General features: G+C 32.6%; 2 protein-coding genes across 3 annotated transcripts; both read right to left on the reverse strand.

Annotated features, from left to right (window-relative positions):
• Window positions 1–906: 906 nt before the first annotated feature.
• LOC105170732 (uncharacterized) lies at window positions 907–5,386 on the reverse strand. Its single transcript, XM_011091630.3, has 4 exons — window positions 5,174–5,386; window positions 3,045–4,138; window positions 2,279–2,949; window positions 907–2,187 (listed from the first exon to the last, which is right to left on the reverse strand). The coding sequence occupies exons 2-4, from the start codon at window positions 4,115–4,117 to the stop codon at window positions 1,169–1,171; spliced, it is 2,763 nt and encodes a 920-aa protein (XP_011089932.1). The 5' UTR covers window positions 4,118–4,138; window positions 5,174–5,386; the 3' UTR covers window positions 907–1,168.
• Window positions 5,387–13,110: 7,724 nt separating this feature from the next.
• Window positions 13,111–17,633, reverse strand: LOC105170733 (E3 ubiquitin-protein ligase WAV3-like). Of its 2 annotated transcripts, none has more exons than XM_011091631.3 (2): window positions 17,094–17,633; window positions 13,111–15,513 (listed from the first exon to the last, which is right to left on the reverse strand). In XM_011091631.3, the coding sequence occupies exons 1-2, from the start codon at window positions 17,346–17,348 to the stop codon at window positions 13,576–13,578; spliced, it is 2,193 nt and encodes a 730-aa protein (XP_011089933.2). In that variant the 5' UTR covers window positions 17,349–17,633; the 3' UTR covers window positions 13,111–13,575. The 2 variants fall into 2 exon arrangements, with proteins under 2 accessions (XP_011089933.2, XP_088740598.1); XM_088884472.1 differs by having other exon boundaries at window positions 15,649–17,230.
• Window positions 17,634–19,193: the final 1,560 nt, after the last annotated feature.

Raw genomic sequence — 19,193 nt, forward strand, 5'->3', positions numbered from 1 at the left:
TTTAAAATATTTTTTGAGCAAAAATTTTTAGAATTAGTTACACTTAAATTTCTTTTTAAAAATATAAAAATTATATTTTTTTTAAAAAAATTCTAAAATTATACTTACACTCCTTTTAAAAATTTACTGTTTTCACATGGTTCTCTTTCTTTATGATCTGGAGGACAAAAAAAAAAAAAAAAAGTGAAGTTAGCAAAAAAATATATATACTTAAAATTTCAATTTTACTCGTCATCTAATATTTTTATATAATAATTTTATATTTATAAAAGAAAAATATAATGATGTTAACCTCACTCACGCCATATATATATTATATGTATTCTTTTATAAATTCAAATATATATATAAAAATATTAAATGAGGGTAAAATAAAAAATTTATATAATATTTTTAGTTCACGCTAACATTTTCAATTCAAACCCTAATGGAATTGGATTGAGTGTAAAGGAAAAATATTTTAAGGGAGCGTAAGTATAATTTCAAATTTCTTTCGGGAAAAATATAATTTCGAATTTCTTTCCCAAACTTTTATTATATTTATTTATTTGATTGATTTTTTTAATAAAAAGAAGGAAAACAAATATAATAATAAAGAAAAAATATAAAGGGAAAAAAATATATACCTTGAAATAAAAACAATTAGAAATTTGAGGGTAAATTCTATATTTGGTCCCTTAAGTTTCCGTTTGAAATCACTTTAGTCCCTCAAGTTCATTTATTGACTTTAGTATCTTTAAACTTTATTTTTTATCTCAAATTGGTCCCTCTAACCATTTTTCGGCAAAAGTACGGCTAAATTTTGACTATTTGGAGGGTAAACTGGTCAAACACCTACAATTACTGAACCAAAATTATAATTAAGCTTAAAAGTTTGCAGACAATTTATTTAAATAAAACTAAATATTTAAATAATGGAATTGAGATATATTGGAATAAGGATGTTGAATGAACAAATTATTCTAGTGTTGGCTGCATTACAAGGCTGATTCATCATGCTTTCTCCTCTACACCTTCATCACAAGGAATCAAAATTATGGATGTATTAACTTCACATCTTCACCTTTTGTTCACTTATTCTTTTACACTCCACATCTTTTATACAACAATAAATCATGTCCCTGCCAATGGAACAAACTAACAAAGGATAACTGAACACTTGAAATCATCAGAACTTTGCACAATGTGAAGGTACACCATTTTCATGCTTCACCACCACTACTTCTTTTGGACCACATTCAAGCACATCCTGCCCCAGCTTTGCTCCCGCGGCCTTCATACCCTTGAGCGATACCGGCCGGTTGAAGAGGTTCAATGATGGCAACTTGGAAGCTGGAGGCATCTTCCCATTAGGCAAAAAGTCCCGGAAGTCCTGCTGCAGCAACGGCACCTCAAAGTCCGTCTTGTCATGCTTGACGACGTTGTCTTTCGCACTGATATGAGCACCGGGCTCCATATGGTTGGTTGAAAAGCTAGCTTGTTGAGGGAAGTTGGGGTAAAGGCTGACGTATCCTCTGAGGTACATCATATCGATCAGAAACTTCTTCCAGGAAGCTTGCCAGCCGTTTGTTCTTGACTTTGGGATTTGGACTGGATTCTCTTTAGCATTCTCGGTGAATCTCATGTTCATGTAGACATAGAATTCTCTCCAGTGCTTGGGGAAGAAGACTGCACCCCAACTGCAGGGTAGCTGGTGGAGATAAGGTATGTTTGGATGAATGTGCTTGAAGAAATCGGTAGCGTTCCATTTAGGCCGTTCTTTCACAACTTCAACCAAACGTGGCGTGTAGAGGGAGATCGATGAGAGCTCAGGGAGAGACACCTTAGGGTCATAGTGGTAAGCCAAGATGGCATATTTGACCCATAGGTAGTAGTAAGGAGAGACTTCAATGTCATCCTCGAGTAGTAGGCCATAATCATCGTCTGTGGACGGGTACCAGCTTTCACTGACGGCTCGAATGAGCCCTCCTTGGATGATCCGTCTGCGAAGAAGTTTCGGCCCATGAGGCCAATCGAATGTCGTTACTAGTTGCAGTGTTTCCTCATCGACTTTACTGTCCATGTTGAAGGTGATTGGGACTTCATCTCCTAAATAGTAGGAATCACTTAGAGACTTGAGAAGCCTTGCCAGAGAAGTAGCCCGGTTTTGCGTGATGATGCTTACAGTAAGCCTCATTCGGTTCCAAACTGCGTACAGGAATTGCAGAGGTTATAATTACATAAAAGCACAAAATTAACAAGAAAAAACAAGGGATTTTAGTGTGAACAAGGCTCTTACAAGGCAATGCTGTGGGGCGAAGATCAGCCATCCAGAGAGCCTTTGGCACGGTGGATTTTGGTAAAAGTACCAATGATGTGCCGTTGGAGTTGGTCTCTGTTGCCATTTTCAAAGCTTTCTTCACGGTTTTGTCGATATCAGAAACGGTGATCACCAGACTTGGGTTATGAATTTTGATCAGTCCTCTCACGCTGGCATACACAGATTGTAAAACGGGTACTTCTGAGTTTGAAAGCTCGGTTAATGCACCGACTCCCAGATCAAAAATCTTGAACCTTCTCTCTTTACATACTGTCTGAGGCCACTTCAGAGCCGCAGCAGCATCTTCGCACGGGCAGAACTTGCCTCCAGAGACGACAACATAGGCCTTCTTGCCAGCAGTTGTCCTGAATTTTTCTATAAGAGGGGCCAAGGCGTTAATTTCTTCCAATGAGTGGGCATAGAAAAATGCATCGATCTTTTGAGGATACATGGCCGCCCACTGCGTTATGTAACCGGTGGAGAGGGCTTTCCACCACTGATCATCTCTAACTTGGACAATGCCCTTGAAGATAACAGTTGTTTCAGAAACATAAGCCAGCCTATGCTCACTATCACCCCACGTTTCTTTGTCATTTGGATCGACTGGCAGCACGAACGAACCAGCATCCCTGTACTTTTGAAGCTGATAGCTGCATGCATTATCCGTAGAAACTCATTCAAAATTTCCAACTATAACATCAAACGTGTCATCATCAGTACTTAATAAAATCACAAAGTTACATACCTCAAATGCAAATCTTCTCCAGTCATGAAAGTGAATGGCGTCTCGATAAAAAGTGTCTTGACGAGCTCGGACGACAGAAACCAAGAGCTAGAGAGGAAATCAACCTGAACAACTCTGTCGAGCGTGATGTCATAAGCAGGATCGGGCAGATAAAGGCCAGCCTCCTTAGACCGGAACTTCCTGTAACTTGGAAAAGTAAAGTCCTTCTGTCGAAACGGCAATATCCTTCCAATACTACCTAAAACAGAATTCTTGTACTTCTCTGTGCCTGCTACATGTGACAAAATCTGCAACATCTTTTTGCCAGGTATCATATCATCGTCGAGTATGTACACAAGATCAGCTTCTGTCTGCAAAGCCACTTGGAACCTTCCATAGTACTTGAAATCATAGCTTGAACTAATGAAACTTATCCTCGAGTCATTATAGCTATCGACAATTCTTCTCAAGGAATCCTCATTAGGACTCCCGAAAGACAGCACCCAAACGTGATGGAATGGAAGCGTCTGATGAAGTAAAGAATCAAGCTGGGCACATAACGTCTTACGTTTAAAATGGTTCAGAATCACGGTAACTTTGGGGATGTTTAGGCCACGCAAGTCCCACTTGGATTTCATCGACATGAGCTCAGAAAGCGTCTCAGTGCCTATGTTCTTGCTCTGGAAATCACGTATTTCTTGATAAAGTTCCGTCTTTAACTTGATCATCAGGGCATCATCAGACTTCTTCTGCTCAAAGTCTATTGTCTCAGACTCACAAACTAGTGATCGGTTAAGCACTGCAGCTCCAGCAAGGGAATCGGATTCTTGGTAACGATCAACGCCATGAGGCGTGTCTATGAACTGCTTCCACTGCTGTGCAATTCGCGTTCTCAAGTCCAAAGACGGGCTCATGAAATACAGCAGGGACGTTGCGTAAATTGCAAACGCAAACTGTAAACATGTTAGAATTGTGACCAGTCGAGCTGATGCAGCCAGCTGAGGTCTTGTCTTGTTCTTCCCTCCCACATAATCACTCCACATTCCTTCCAAATACTCTCCACTTCTGATAGACGACGTTCGGGATAAGCCCATCTCAGAAATGCAGCAACAAGACTATATATTCCAGTTGCAATATGTTAGTTAAAGCTAGCATTTCAGCATACTATCATCAGCAGTAGCAAAATCTAAATATGTTTTCAGTATACATAAAAGTAACATTCATGTTTAAAAAACATTTAATATTTTATAAATCAAAACATGCATATATGAATAATTGTATTATATGTGTATAGCTAGCTAGTGCAGGTGGTCATGTATAAGTGAATCAACATTCCATCATTAATGCCCATTTGCCAAATTTTGGCAACTTTAGGACTGTTTCTTGGACTCGATTTGTGGGTCCTTTGCATTATGGCCGATCAAAATTCTTATCTAAATAAGTTTGATCGAATTAAATTAATTATATAATAATTATAGTTTACTTATTACATAATTATTTATTTATTTTAATTATATACTAATTATACTTATCATACAATTGTTCAAATCTGACTAAACCCATTATAGATTAGAATTTCCCTACGAAGATTCCAATATTATGTGTCCTTGGAGGAAATCATGAGGTGGAAATAGCGCCAATATGGCTCATAAAATAGAATTTAAAAAACTGACTGTAACTTTGAGATTTTATTTTACTGATCAGGTAAAAAAGAAATAAATAAATGCATGAGAGAAGAGTAAAAAAAAACATAAGAATCATAAATGAAAAATAGCAGATATGGTAGAATTGAATATATTCCAAAATTAGACAGAACTAAGTGGAAAAACATGCACATTATTAAAAAGCTATGAATAACTCCGTACACTTAGTCCTGCCTAACAAAATTAAAAAGGCAGCCAAATTGAACTACCAGTTGATCATGAAGTATCACTCTATGATTATACAGTCTTTCATATATAGTATTCTTTTTCTTTTAAAAAAAAATAATTTAAAGAATCATTCACCTAAATAAATTGTATTAATGTGACACTTATTAATAAAATCACAAAAATATTAAGCCAAACAAAAAGTCCTATTTCATTTTAATCGAAAGACGAACTACTTTGTAAAAATTTCATACATTGATTGTTAATTTAACAAATACTTACAATAAATTGGCACCAATACTATCGATTACTGGTGTGTTATCTCAGCAAAAGGCCCACCCCAACGATCAAATCAGAAATAGTCGAGTTGTGAATTTTTTTTTAATTGTATTTTTTTGGGAAAATTTGAAATGATTTTTTTTTTTCTTGGGAGGGGGATAATTTTGAGGAAAGGAAGTTGAGTAATATATGTGTTGGTGTTTGGAATTGGGAGGAATGGGGAGAAGTCTCCACTATTTATATTTGAGAATGAGAAGTGGGTATGGCGTCTAAGTAACTAAGCAGGTTAGCCCTCAGCTACATGTACTTTAAGTTTAGCGTCAGGTGCGTTTGGCAACTTAAGACTTGAGGGAACTGTAAATCACGTTTTTAGGTGTTTGGCAATGAAATTTCAAATGCCAATTTAACTTGTATATAACAAAAAAAAATTAAAAATAATTTGGGTTGGACTAAGAATGCCTCTTCTTCTTTTCAGTCATATTACTATGAAAAAATTCAAATCATATTGAATAATTTTGAGTAATTAAGGAGACTTGATTATAAGATTGAAACCTTACGTTTATAAGGTTGTGCTCAACAGTCTTTGTTAATAGGGTTTGTTTGTTATGCTTTGAATATATTGATGTATTCAAAGGGTGTTTGGCTAAATTTGTGAGATGTTATTTTACTGCCTAGTAGGTATCGTCTTTCTACTGTAGTAGTAGGTGTTGTCCTTCTACTATAATAATAGGTGTTGTTTAGATATAATTTATCTGATATTATTGATCAGGATATGATTGTTGTAGTTGTAGTTGTCTCTGTTAGATACTATAAACGTCAAAAATAAAAAGGTTTTTAATACCATATTGTTGGATCTTATAAACTCTTTTCTTGAAAAAGAATACATAATAATTTTCGACATGTTATCTTATAAGATGTTTTAAAAAATTTACTGGTCCAAACACCTTCTAAAAATCAGTATTGATATCCTATTATATTGATTAAAATAAGAAAAGAATTCTATAGTGTCGCGTTGAAATCATGCATGAGATTTGATTGGTTTTGAACTTACGAAAATAAAATTTGTGTTTACAGTATTTTTTTATTTTTTAGAATATGTGAGGTAAATCAAGATTATAATAATTATAAATTCTAAAATTTAATTTTGAGTTATAATTCAGTTCCTTTCTCTTCTAGATTCGACCCAAACATATCCCACATAATTCACCCCAAATAAGATTCATCTCTCTTTAATAAGTATTTATTATTTGGGAAAGTCAAACTTTCTTCATTAATTCATACATTTAATATTTCTTTGAAAATAATGGTAGCTATAACCCAATAACAATTACTTAATTTATTTTCACGTTTCATCATATATAATAATGTTTAAATTTAAATTTCATGTACTTGGAAACAGGAAAAGGAGGGAAAGAGAGAAAGACTGGCCCACTAAGAGAGAAAGACTGGCCAACTAACATTTATCGTACCAATACGAATGGTCAAATTTTGGGGACCCAATTGGTCAACAGATTTATAATTTTCTAGAAAATATTTTAAATCAACCTATAAATAATTTTTATATTTTTAGAAAATATTTTATTATTTATATAATCTTATTTTCAGTTAAAAACCTTAGAGTAATAACTCAGAGTATTAGAAATATGAAAAGAAAAGTTTTATAAACTTATCATAAATATTTTATTTTAATAAAATCCGTCGGGTCAATTTTTTGTTTTTTGGTAATTAAACGTATTTTATACTTTAATATACAATCTAATTCAACAAAATTATTTCGACTGATGAAGCATATGTAAGGGGCGATTGGTATATAATAATGAATTTGGGGGAATAGAATAAAATCCACGAAATACTTTTAATATATCATTCTTATATTTGGTATACGAATAAAAAAAAATATATATTTGAACCAGAACTTTTTAAATTACTATTATTTATCTGTTTGGTAAATAATGAAGCTTAAAATTATTAAAAAAAAAACAAAAACTAAGCAACATCTCGTTACAAGTATTTTTGAAATATTAAATTAATTATAAATTTATAATATATATCATTGAATATTTTCATATACTTAATTTTTTAATTATTTATTATCTATATATTTTAGCATACATATAAAAAATACATAATATAATAATATATGGTATATATGCTATTATATGATATTTTATACTTATAGTAATATTTGATCAAATGCATATAAAGATGTTAATAACTTTATATCGTATTTATATAAAATTTAAACTATTTATATCATATATTTTTATATTTTGGTAGCATTTTTTAAATATTTTACATTGATGTTCATTTTAATGTAATCAAAATAATATATTATTTTGTGACTATACTTGCAACTATAATTTATTAAAAGATTATTCTAGCAATATGTATATATATATATATATAAAATCTATTCCTACTCTATTGGGAATAGCTAAAATCCATGGGTAAGAGGTGGAATGCCTGATCCAACACTTACGAGAATGGACATTTCCAAAAGAAATCGGTATTCTTAATCCTAAATTATACCAAATATGTATTTGGAATAAGTTTACAAATTCCTGTTCCTTCCTAAATCCTAACTCATTTCCTCGTACCATAAGAATGCAAGAGGGTGAAGTTATGGAATTACGTAAAAGGTGGCAAGGTGAAAAATACTTGTATAATAAGTAAAAAGGTGAAATTATATCAAGCTCTCCTCCAATTAAGCATAATTATAAATGCCTATTCGTTGTTTGAGAAATTATAAATCCCTCTTAATATTTAATGAAATTATGTTTTTTTAGATAATCTAAAATTGTTAATTTTGCCCTTGTTGACCTTAGGGCTAATTGTTGGATGACCTTTAAAATTATGGAGATATTAATAATTCTTCAGAAAATGAGGGATATTTGTAAATACCAAATTTTAGAAGAGTTTGCTGCAATTTAACCTACGTAAAATTATATATTCAAAATTTACGAGATTGAGTTCAGGTGAAACCTAAATCCAGAACTAAACCTAGTTATGACTTGTTTTGAAGTATTTTTACGAATATAAAATCTCGATGAATCAAATATAACCTGGAGTCGTTACCATCCCTATTCATAAAGTGTGAGTAGTTGGATAATATATCGATTCTACTAATATATTAATTATTATTCAATCAATACATCAATATAATAAAATAAATAATAGAACAAAGGATAAATTATATCTGACTCACCTAAAATTTGATATAATTACAAAACAGGGAAAACTATTATTTTAGTCCGCTAAGTATGCCTAATTTTAATTTTAGTCAGATAACTACGTCCATTTTGTTTAAGTCCAGTAGCTTACGAAATTGCTTACTTTTAGTCCTCTGGCATATTTTCGGATAATTTTATCCCTATGCAACTTTTGAAAGGCAGTTTTAGTCCATATGCACTCATAGGGGTAAAATTGTCCGAAAATCTACTAGAGGACAAAAAGTAAGCAATTTCGCAAGTTACTGGACCTAAACAAAATGAATGTAGTTATCGGACTAAAATTAAAATTAGGCATACTTAGCGTACTAAAATAATACTTTTCCCTTACAAACACCTTTAATGTTTCATAAATTACCAATATCTCTGTAACTAATGCCTGTCGAACAATAGACCTATTATCTTAGCTTTGTTATTTACATTATGATTTTGTATGGAACTACCAAAAATGCCCTTTTAACCCTGAAATATAACTTTGCATATTTCTTAGGGATAACAAATCTACATTTTCTAACATACGGTCTATTTACATAAACCACCCATGCCTTTTGAAATATTATACATACATCTATAAACATCATTTATATAAATCATCTCTATTTTTAAAAAAAATTACACATATACCCCCAACCAGAAACATCAACAATGTTACACAAATTACCTCTACTTTCTGGTTGTCAACAGTAATTTTTGTAATTATAAAAAAAAAACATGAACAGTTTGGATAAATAGACCACATATTAAGAAGTATAAATGTACTTATTCTTATTATCAAAGATATTTTGATAAATTAAAATGTCCATCTCATCACTTATTCTAAAATTAATTTTTTAATAATCAATTATGCAAGCGTGCAGTGAAACTGATCGTGGCCTAAACCCTCTTAATTGAACTATAATCTTACCAAATCCTTAGCTTTGAATTGTCAGTTTCATTGCAACTTGACCTCCTGGCAAAGGAGCTGATAGTGCAAATTAAAATCCCTATGATTTGTCTTTTTTCATTAGCTTCAAAGCACGTTGCTGAAATAGAAGAATTTAGGTTAATTCAGCCCCTGATCATGATTTTATAAAAGTCAAATCAATTAATTAAAAACCCAATATGTAATTAATCTTTGAAAGACCCACACAACCCACACCTGATCAGAATTAATATTATTTATTTTATTAGTAGGAAAATAACCACACATAACAAGAATTAATTCCTTCTAGGTTAGGCATAACTATTTATTAAAAACCCTAATAATAATAATAATAATAATTTTTATAAAGAAATCTACCAATCAACTTGCTTCTAAACCCACCCTAGAGTCTCCTGCCGGACATGTTGGGTTGGTCCAATTATGGTCATTAATTTACAGTGGGGTGCATGCTTGTGAAAATTATCAATATATATTATTTTTTTTTCAGAATGTATAAATACGATCATAATGTTTAAATCATGGCACAGCATTAAAAAATTTGAGCTATATTAGACTCACGTAACATAATTCATATTATTCAACGTCTTTCAGATATAATCAGAAATCTCTAGACAACCATAATCCAGTACTATTGGAGAAACTCTAAGAGTTGCAAAATAATCCAGCAAAATTTATTTTATACTGCACTTTATTTATATCTATATGTTATATATACAATATAGGCAACATATTTAAGAAAATATTTAATTATGTATAAATAAAATAAATTATTGTATAAAAATAATTATTAGATTGGAACTGCCACTTAAATACCCCTTTTCTTATAATTAAGTAGACCCCTAATAGTTGAGTTCTAAATATGCTTACTCTTAATCCAATATTAGTAATAATTTTCTTAGCTTCTTAATAGATTCTCTATGCTTTAATACACAAATTATAATATTATTAGATAATCTTCCTCCAATGTCTCAATGCTTTTAGTTGAGTTCCTGCAAACAATCAATGGGGAAACGTACCATTCACTTATTTAGGAGCGCAGTTTCAAGACCCGATGCTATTTTATTACTTATACAGTTTGCTTTTGTCTAATAAATAAATTTTTTTATTAGTCAAAATTTATCGAATTTGCTGATATTAACGATAATTCGGATAAAAATCTATATATAAACCCAGTTGACTTATTACTGACTCGTTGTAAGTCAGATAAATATTTCTATATAACCAAATTACCCTTATACATTTTCACATGTTCGTTCATGTAACGAGGTATATTTTAACCTTTGTAAGTGTAGTTTAGTTAAATATATATATATATATATATTTTACATATAATAAGTCAATCGAAAGTACATATAAATTTTTATTTAATTTTTTTTATTAAGTCATATATAACTTATTAGCTATTTATCCACATAATTTTATAATTATGAACCCTCAACTACACACTAATGTTATTTTAGTCTAATAATTAAGTTTGAAGTCCCGTAAATAAGTTCAATGTCATGAGTTCGAATATTACTAGATGTGTGAGTTTACTTGTAATTGGTCTTCGTCTCACTTAATTTAACATTATTATAAGCAATTTATTATAGTACAAGTTTATTGATCAAATAACAATATTACTTACTTTGATATTAATATAATTACGTAATAATTGATTCTATAAAATAAAAAAAATCTCAATTTTGTCAATTAAATTTATGTGAGCAGCAATAGCTTGTATTCCTTTGATTCATACGACGTTCTGATTAAAGAAGAAACTAAGGAAACTAATTTCTTTAGTTCATATATATCTAAAATAAAAAGACAAAGAAAATTTATCAAAAATGCATATCAGAATTATACACAGCGAGCGCCAAGATTATTGCTAAGTTTTTGAACCAATGTATCTCAATTTATTTATATTAATATAATTATTAATGTTTTTCATCTTATTTTATTTGTTTATTTATGTTTGTTAGTGAAAAAAACCATAATTTGGTCTATAATTGGCTGCTTGTATGTTGTCACTAAAAGAAATCTTAATAATAATAATATTAATAATAAAAGAAATCGTGGAGTGATACCTAAATAGACTCTGTCGAGGCATGTCACATTGTTTGGACCCTTCCCTATGGTACATTATTTTATTACTATACCAAATTTGTTGGGCCAGCATGAGAAATTATATCATGCACATATCAACCTCATAATTAATAATTTTATGTGCTGAAAATATTATATTTTTCAGCCCTACACGAAACGGAAGGCAATTAAGAATATCTTCTTCATCTTCTACCACACAATATTTATGCATTTTTTTTTTTGAACTGTTATAACTTTATTATCGTGATATTATTTTATAATGTTATTTAAACTTCAATTACATTTATTTTCTACTAAGTTGGTGAAAATCTCATATTAGTCACAATAGATTATCTATCTTAAAAATTATTGACTGTTATTAATTTTTAAAATTAAATTTATACCGGTCATCCCAACAGATCTGTCAGTATATTGGTTAGGGTCTCTGTAACTAATTACAAATCCATTAGAAAAAATTATGTTTGCGTTTTTTGCGTCGTTTAAGGTAAAATCTGATTATATGAGAATTGATGTATATAGGTTCAGAAATATGTTTAGCTATTGATAATAGTCAAGTAAAAAAGAAAGAGTTAATGAGCATGTTTTAACATTCTATAAAATATTCGTCAAGAATTATTACAATAATTATATCTTAATTAGTCTGCTAGAAAAATGGGACTGCACTAATTTTCCCCCCTAAAATAGGCTAATAATAACCTTAAAATTTTGGGAAAATGTAATAACGATGCAAATGATGTCATAAAAGAGAATTCAAGTCCAAATTGGACCAATAGTTATATAATTGATTTTAAAATAAATAATTATTGCGTTTGAATTCATTATTTTCTAATTACTTATACGAATACAGATGTAGCTGAATTCTAAATATTAGCCTATTGTTAAGGGTAATTAATGAAGTTAAAAATTATTCAATGAACATTGTGCGTAATTAACTAAAAAATAATTCTACAAATTATAACTTTTATTAAAATATAATTTTGATGGCATATTCCAAAAAGTAATTATTAAAAAAACTGACCAAACAACTTAAGAAATTGTGTCTGCAGTGAGAAAATACAGATTTTTCCTGCATAATCACAGGTCCGAACAAGCATAAATTATTCTTCCCAGTTGGGCCATATTATGTTTGTTTAGAAAGCCCAACAATAATTTGGGCCCCAAGACTAGAGGCCCATTACACCCTTGTCCTTTTACTCCATACATCACACAATTTTATTTGTATTAGATATACATGTTGCACATGCTGATTTTTTTTTTTTTGGGTTGTAATTTGCAAATTTATAATATTATAGGGGTGTGCATACTCACAGTATACTGATTTAATTGTAAAAATATTTTGAAGATATGGCAATCCACCAATTTTTGGAGAATACAGGGTGTAAAATGCAATTAATCAAACACATCTCAGCTATGTTTTTCCCCTAGAAATATAACCATGAACCAATTGGTAAATTGGACAATACAACATATATGACATAGAAACCTCATCTAAGGCATGGATTGGGTTTTCCTTTTTTTTTTTTTTTATAATTTCAAATCATGGTGCATTTTTTATTTTAATCAACATATATACGTAATGTATATAAAAATTGTGTCATTTATTTTATTTAAAGGGAGATTTTATACACATAGTGTGTATTATGTTAGTTGAAATAAAAGACGCATCGATAATCTGATCATGACAAAGCATAATAGGATAATGGAAGGAACTAAATGAAAACTTTCTATATATATGTCGAAAATACATTAGCAAACTGGCTCGGATCGAATTTCTCATGTCATCTAATATATACGGCGTACAAAATTTAAATATAAAACAGATGATATAATCTTTATACATGTAGCGTGAGTATATATAAAATGAAATAAGAAATCCAATGGAATTTTGGCAAAAAGCTATACCGTATCTCTCAAAGAGAAAACAATCATCATCCCTTCATATAGAATCCATCGGACTTACACTGGAAATCCTCTATCTGACTTTCTCATCATTCTCACAAAAACCATTTCAACATTTCCATACTCCCATTGATGTACATTTGAAGTTGAACACACCCCTGAACTCCAAAATCTTTCTTTCAGAGTTGGAATCCCACAACAAAATTGTCTAACTAATGAATAAGAAATGCTGATTAATTGAGATAGAATGTTGGAGTTTTGATGGATAAAAATCACCTCTGATGTGGTCGTGCAGGGAAGGACTGCGTTGGCCTAACCGCAGGCCGAGGAGATGGATTACCAAATGACATAGTCTGCGACAAATTTACCATGTCAGCCATAGATGGTGTCTGATATGCCCGGACAAGGCTGGTGCTATCAGTTGAGTCCGCTCTTGCAGTTGCCCTTTGCCAGGAATGTGAGCTCAATCCAGACAACACATAAGCCCTCCCTGATGTTTCATAAACACGTCGGTTGGCCATTCTCTCTTGCATTTCCCGTAATTCAGAGTCCAACGTGACACATAATCTGTCTCCAGCTCTTGCTGACACAGTTTCTGATAATTCTTTACGGCAGTTCTCCAGGATGGACACAGCAGAAGTTAAGTCGCCTCCTTCGGCTGCTGCTCTTGCTTTTGCCATTGCTTCTGCTGATCGTAGCCTGTTCTGGTGTCTGTCGACTTCCATGGAAACAACCAACGACTGAGCTGCTACTGGCCTTTGAATTTTGACCTCACTTGCAGGATCCAAAGTTACTAATCTTTCTGAAACTGGCTGCTTGAAAATGCATCTCACTTTCAGCAAAGCCATCTCTTCAGAGCAGCCGTCTATTGGAATATCAGTTGTCACAAGAAAATCTCTTTCTTCTTCAGCATATAGGTCGCCAACCTCAATGCTGCCTTTTCTTTTATCAGACACTAAGGTGGTTCTGTAACTTCCAGATTTTATTGAAACGAGTTGCAGCATGGGATTGATGCACTCAACTTCCACCTTTAGTTCTTGTATGACAACGGTTAAAAGACCCCCCATGCACTGTGCAAAAGCATTTTGAATCACACTCTCAGCCTCTATAAAAGAAAATGTTCCCCCAGAAGCTTCAGAGATTGAATGCAGTGAGACTGCATCATGATCCTTGCCAAATCCAAATGCATGTATAGGGATGTGGAGATGGGAAGCACCATTTTGACACATGGAGACTGGGACTAATGTCCGATAATCAAATGGGAAGCTGGTGCTTGGACTGTTAATGTTATATGTGTCTTGTCCATCAGATAACAGTATGATGCTGCTTACTGGATTTTTCCACTTGCGGTCAGTAATCACCTTGGCGCCCTTCCTAAGCCCCTCAGCTATGTTTGTCCCACCATTTGAAATTAGAGAATTGACAGCTTGCAGTGCTTCTTGCCTTCCAATTTCTGTCATCCTACAAAGGGGAAAGAGACGACGTGCTGAGGAGGAGAAGGCAATCACCGAGAGCCTGTCAGAAGGGCCTAAATTTTGGATTACAAATCCCATTGCCTGTTTAAGTAACACAAGTTTTGTACCCGCCATGCTGCCGCTGACATCAAGCACTGTGACAAGATCAACTGGAGCACGAGAAATTTGGGATATCACTGGAGGGCCAGCTCCATCAGTCTCCACATGTTGTTGCCCAGGACTAACTGGAGCTTTGAGATGAACTAGAACAGAGAAGTTATTATGGGATTTTGATTTTGGGACAGAAGAAATTTCGGGATATGTTTCAACTTCAAGTGCTTCAGTAAACCGGCCAGCATCTGTGTTGTAACTGGATGAGCTTTCTTGATTGAGGTCGCGCTGGGGAATAGTAACTTCATCATCATCATCAAAGATACCAGGTTCAGCAGCACGAAAAATGGAGGAAATATTCTGACTAGTGCTAAGTCTTGGAGGCGGGAGTTGTCTTACGACCGTGGTCCAGGCATCATTCGCAGGCTGGGACAAATTGTTCGTCCTCCTCCCTTGAGGTTTCTGACTTGCAGGGGTCCTAGATGGGATTTCTTCCCATTTCTTTCTGCAAAGGGGACAGCTTTTTTTCCCATGCTTCACATTAGTTGCAATACAATCAAAATGAAACGAGTGTGAGCATTCTGCCGTGAAAACGGCCTGGCCATGGCCAGCCTTCATGGCTGTCAGACATATTGCACAGATCATCTGCAAAAGAAACACTAAAATCAAATTACAGACACATCAATTACAACATGAATGGTTATGAAAACGTAAGCATACGCATACAGACATACACATCAATTAAAAACACTTGTTTGCATTAAGCTTCAGTTGGCCGACCTTAAGTTCCTCCGCAGATAGATTAGATACAAGAAAGAACCACGGCAATTTGTAACTACAATTTCCCATATGCTAAGGTTGGTTCTAAGCTGCTCTTCATTAATAATGTAACATATTGACACACGATTCAGACCGTATCATTAGTGGCAGAGTATGGAATACCACAACGTCATCCCCATCAATCAGTACAATGCTGTGGATGCAGAGTGGGAAACCAAGTGGACCTCCCTGCACATCTTACATACTTCAATTGTATTACTTGGGGGCAAACTCTACATCTCTGTGCCACAATATCGGCATTAGCGCACCAACAGATAACAAACAATCCTACTTCAAGAGATGTATCATAGATTCATGCCATTTGTCATAAAAATATATTACTGAAGTACAATAAAGTGTTGCAAAGAGATGGTCTGTTGAATAATTAACTCAATCATCGTTGGTCAAAACACAACAACACAGCATAAATCGAGAGTCCCCGACCCATAAACTTTTGAAGCATAAAGCGCAATAAGCAAGCTCCGAAAGCTAATAATGATGCTTTTGAGGCATTAACAATTGGCAAAAATGACTCAAAGCATATGTATCAAAAGAAGTAGAAATCATTAGACACTGTAAGATTATTATTCCCTTTACACATCCCTTGGCCTTGGTCAACTGGAAGACTAGCATCATAAAAAGGGGTGAGAATTGGACAAACAAGAAGTGTCAAGTGTGTGATAGGAATAGGACTAGGAAAGATTACACAGTTTCTACCCTTTTGGCCTTTGGTAATAAGGGGCGGGGCCAGATAATAACTATATACTTCTCATATGGGACTCCACAACTTTATCCCCACCTCATCATGGTGAAATTGGGAACTAAATTTAAATATCCCTGACAGAGCATATGCAAGTATCACTATCCACTTATTACATATCCCTTTAAACAACTCATCCAACAACCTCATCAAAAGACAACAACAGATTTTAAAATGAAAAATGGACAGGCAGAGAAAAAGAAATCAGATTATTTAGAGTATTCACGTTGATGGAAAGCACTTTTTGGGATTAGCGGAAATCTTTGAACTAAATTCAGAAGGTCTGATAATGTTAAAGAAATTGATAAGTGAAATGTAAGCTGAAAATGACATAAACAAATGCAAAAGAGGAGTTGTTGTTCCCTCCTTAAGAATTACCCATTAAGATTTGATGAGAATCCCATTTCAAAGAACTACTCAGAATTTACAATAAATAAACAAGAAGGAAACAATATATTATCATGCAATTACTGTAATTAGCAGTTTTTTTGTTACTTCAAGAATATTAAAAATGTCTCAAGTAAACAAAAAAAACATCAAGGAATCAAAATGCAGAAGATTAATTATTAGCTGGCAATTAAGCTTTTCAGATTACAGTTATATTTCATTGACAGAGTAAAAAGAAATGTATCTCCATTTCTTGAACCTTGGAAGATTCGGAAGAGTCTATGGGCAGCAGGAGGCCGGAGGAAGACGGCGACGTCGGAGTTGTGGGCACGCTCACCCGATGACGACAATCTCGCGGCGCTGTCGGTATCAACGAGACGGAGTCAGAAACTCTCGAAGCGGAATACGGCGGCGGCGCCTCCTCCGGCGGAGATTCCTCAACTGTTCTTGGGACTTGAAGACACGAGTTCAGCTTCAACCCGAGAGCCATCTTCATCCATTTGCTTCCGCCCATCTTCACGAACTATAAACATTCACATATGGCGAAGACAGATTCACATATGCATGCATACAATATATATATACATATATGGGTTTGTGGGATTTAGAGAGACCGTGAAGTGGGGGGGGGGGGGGGTTACATTCTATACGAAGAACAGATCTCCATATGAGGTTGTTTGGAGTATTTCTTTGACTTCTTTTCTCTCCATATTTTTGGTTTGTGGGTTCTATTCCATCTATCAACACGAAAACCAATGGCTTTAAGGATCGACAAACCAAAATTGATGTAGATCAAGTCGTCTAGCAACTGTATGCAGTAATTATGCATGTATGAAGTGAGAGGTGCAGAGGGGCAAAAGTGGAAACTGGTGGGACACACATACATACATACTTACATATAATATAATTGATATTGGGATTGGACAATCTAACATTTATAAAAGAATTTTTATCATACCTCATCATAAAATTTTTAATTCAAATCGATTTTGATTTTACCTCAAATCAATTATATGATAAATATAATATATTTATTATATAATTCGTATATAAAAAAAATAATTAATTACATGACAGAATACATTATACTGTTATGTAGTTGATTTAAATTAATAAAAAAAATAGATGTATTAATTATTTATTAATCTGATATTTTTTATATAATAAAAGATACATTGTAGTAGCCTTTGTTGAGGTTTAGGACTTTGGAGATTGCAATTAGGGGTTTGGGGAAGTTGGAAGTCAAAGGGGAGTTGGGAAACAAATGCAATCCAAAATAGATTTGATCAACTGATTTAGCTGCCTCTATCAAATATTCTTGTTTTGGTAAATTTTATGTCCCCCTTTTCTTTCATAAAATATCACCAAATCTATATAGTAGATTTTGGTTGATCCCCTACCTGCTTATTAATGTAAAGGCTTCAAGAATACAAATTATGTTTATGCCCTTATTTTATTGTATATGGTATTAGGGAATTGGAAATCACAAGATATAAATATTATGTCATCAAGTAAAATATTGATTCATCATCTAGTATGCATGATGTAAGTTCTAATTATTTAACAACTAGTATGTGGTTCTGTATTCATGTAATAAATAATTTTTCACGTTTTAAAATATAAAATAAATATATAAATCAATACTTCACATTTCACAAAAAAATAAAGAAATATATACTAATAAAATAAAAGATCATTTATGCTCATAAACGGCAGTTGATGACATCGTTATACCAATTTTTAAATACTAGCCATTGTGGCACGTTGTTCGTGCGTGCATATAATAAATAATTTTTTGCACTTTCAAATGATTGTTATAAATAACAGTAAAATATAAAAATCAATATATTACATTAAAAAAAAAGAATGAAAACTAATTTATCAGTTTATATATAATTTGAAAGTTGAATAAATTAGTTATCTATCGGTTGAAGGGTATTTTTGGCTTTATAAAAAAATAGTGCAGCGATGTCATTAACCGTCATTTGTGATTGTGAACGGTCTTTTTTTTTATACTAGTGGCCATGGCACATCGTCCTACGTGCATATAAATAACATTTTTAAAGAAAAAATTTATATAAATCAATACATCATATTTCTAAAAGAAAGAAAGAAAGCAACAAAGAAAAAGAAAAGAAAATGAACTTGAAGGTATTATCGAAATCACAATAAAATTGGTGTTGCGGTATTATAATCGCGATTTGTGAGAGAAAAATATCTTTCTTTTTATATAATATAGATTAGTATAGATGATCATTATTTTAACATCACTACACTAGTTCTTTTATTATGTCAGTAATAACTTAAATTGGTTCGTTTGTATATATATTTTTTAAAATAATTTGTTGATTTATGTATT

This window comes from Sesamum indicum, linkage group LG9 (assembly GCF_026168435.1).
Source record: "Sesamum indicum cultivar Baizhima isolate 11 linkage group LG9, ASM2616843v1, whole genome shotgun sequence".
In the NCBI taxonomy this organism is placed as follows: Eukaryota; Viridiplantae; Streptophyta; class Magnoliopsida; order Lamiales; family Pedaliaceae; genus Sesamum; species Sesamum indicum.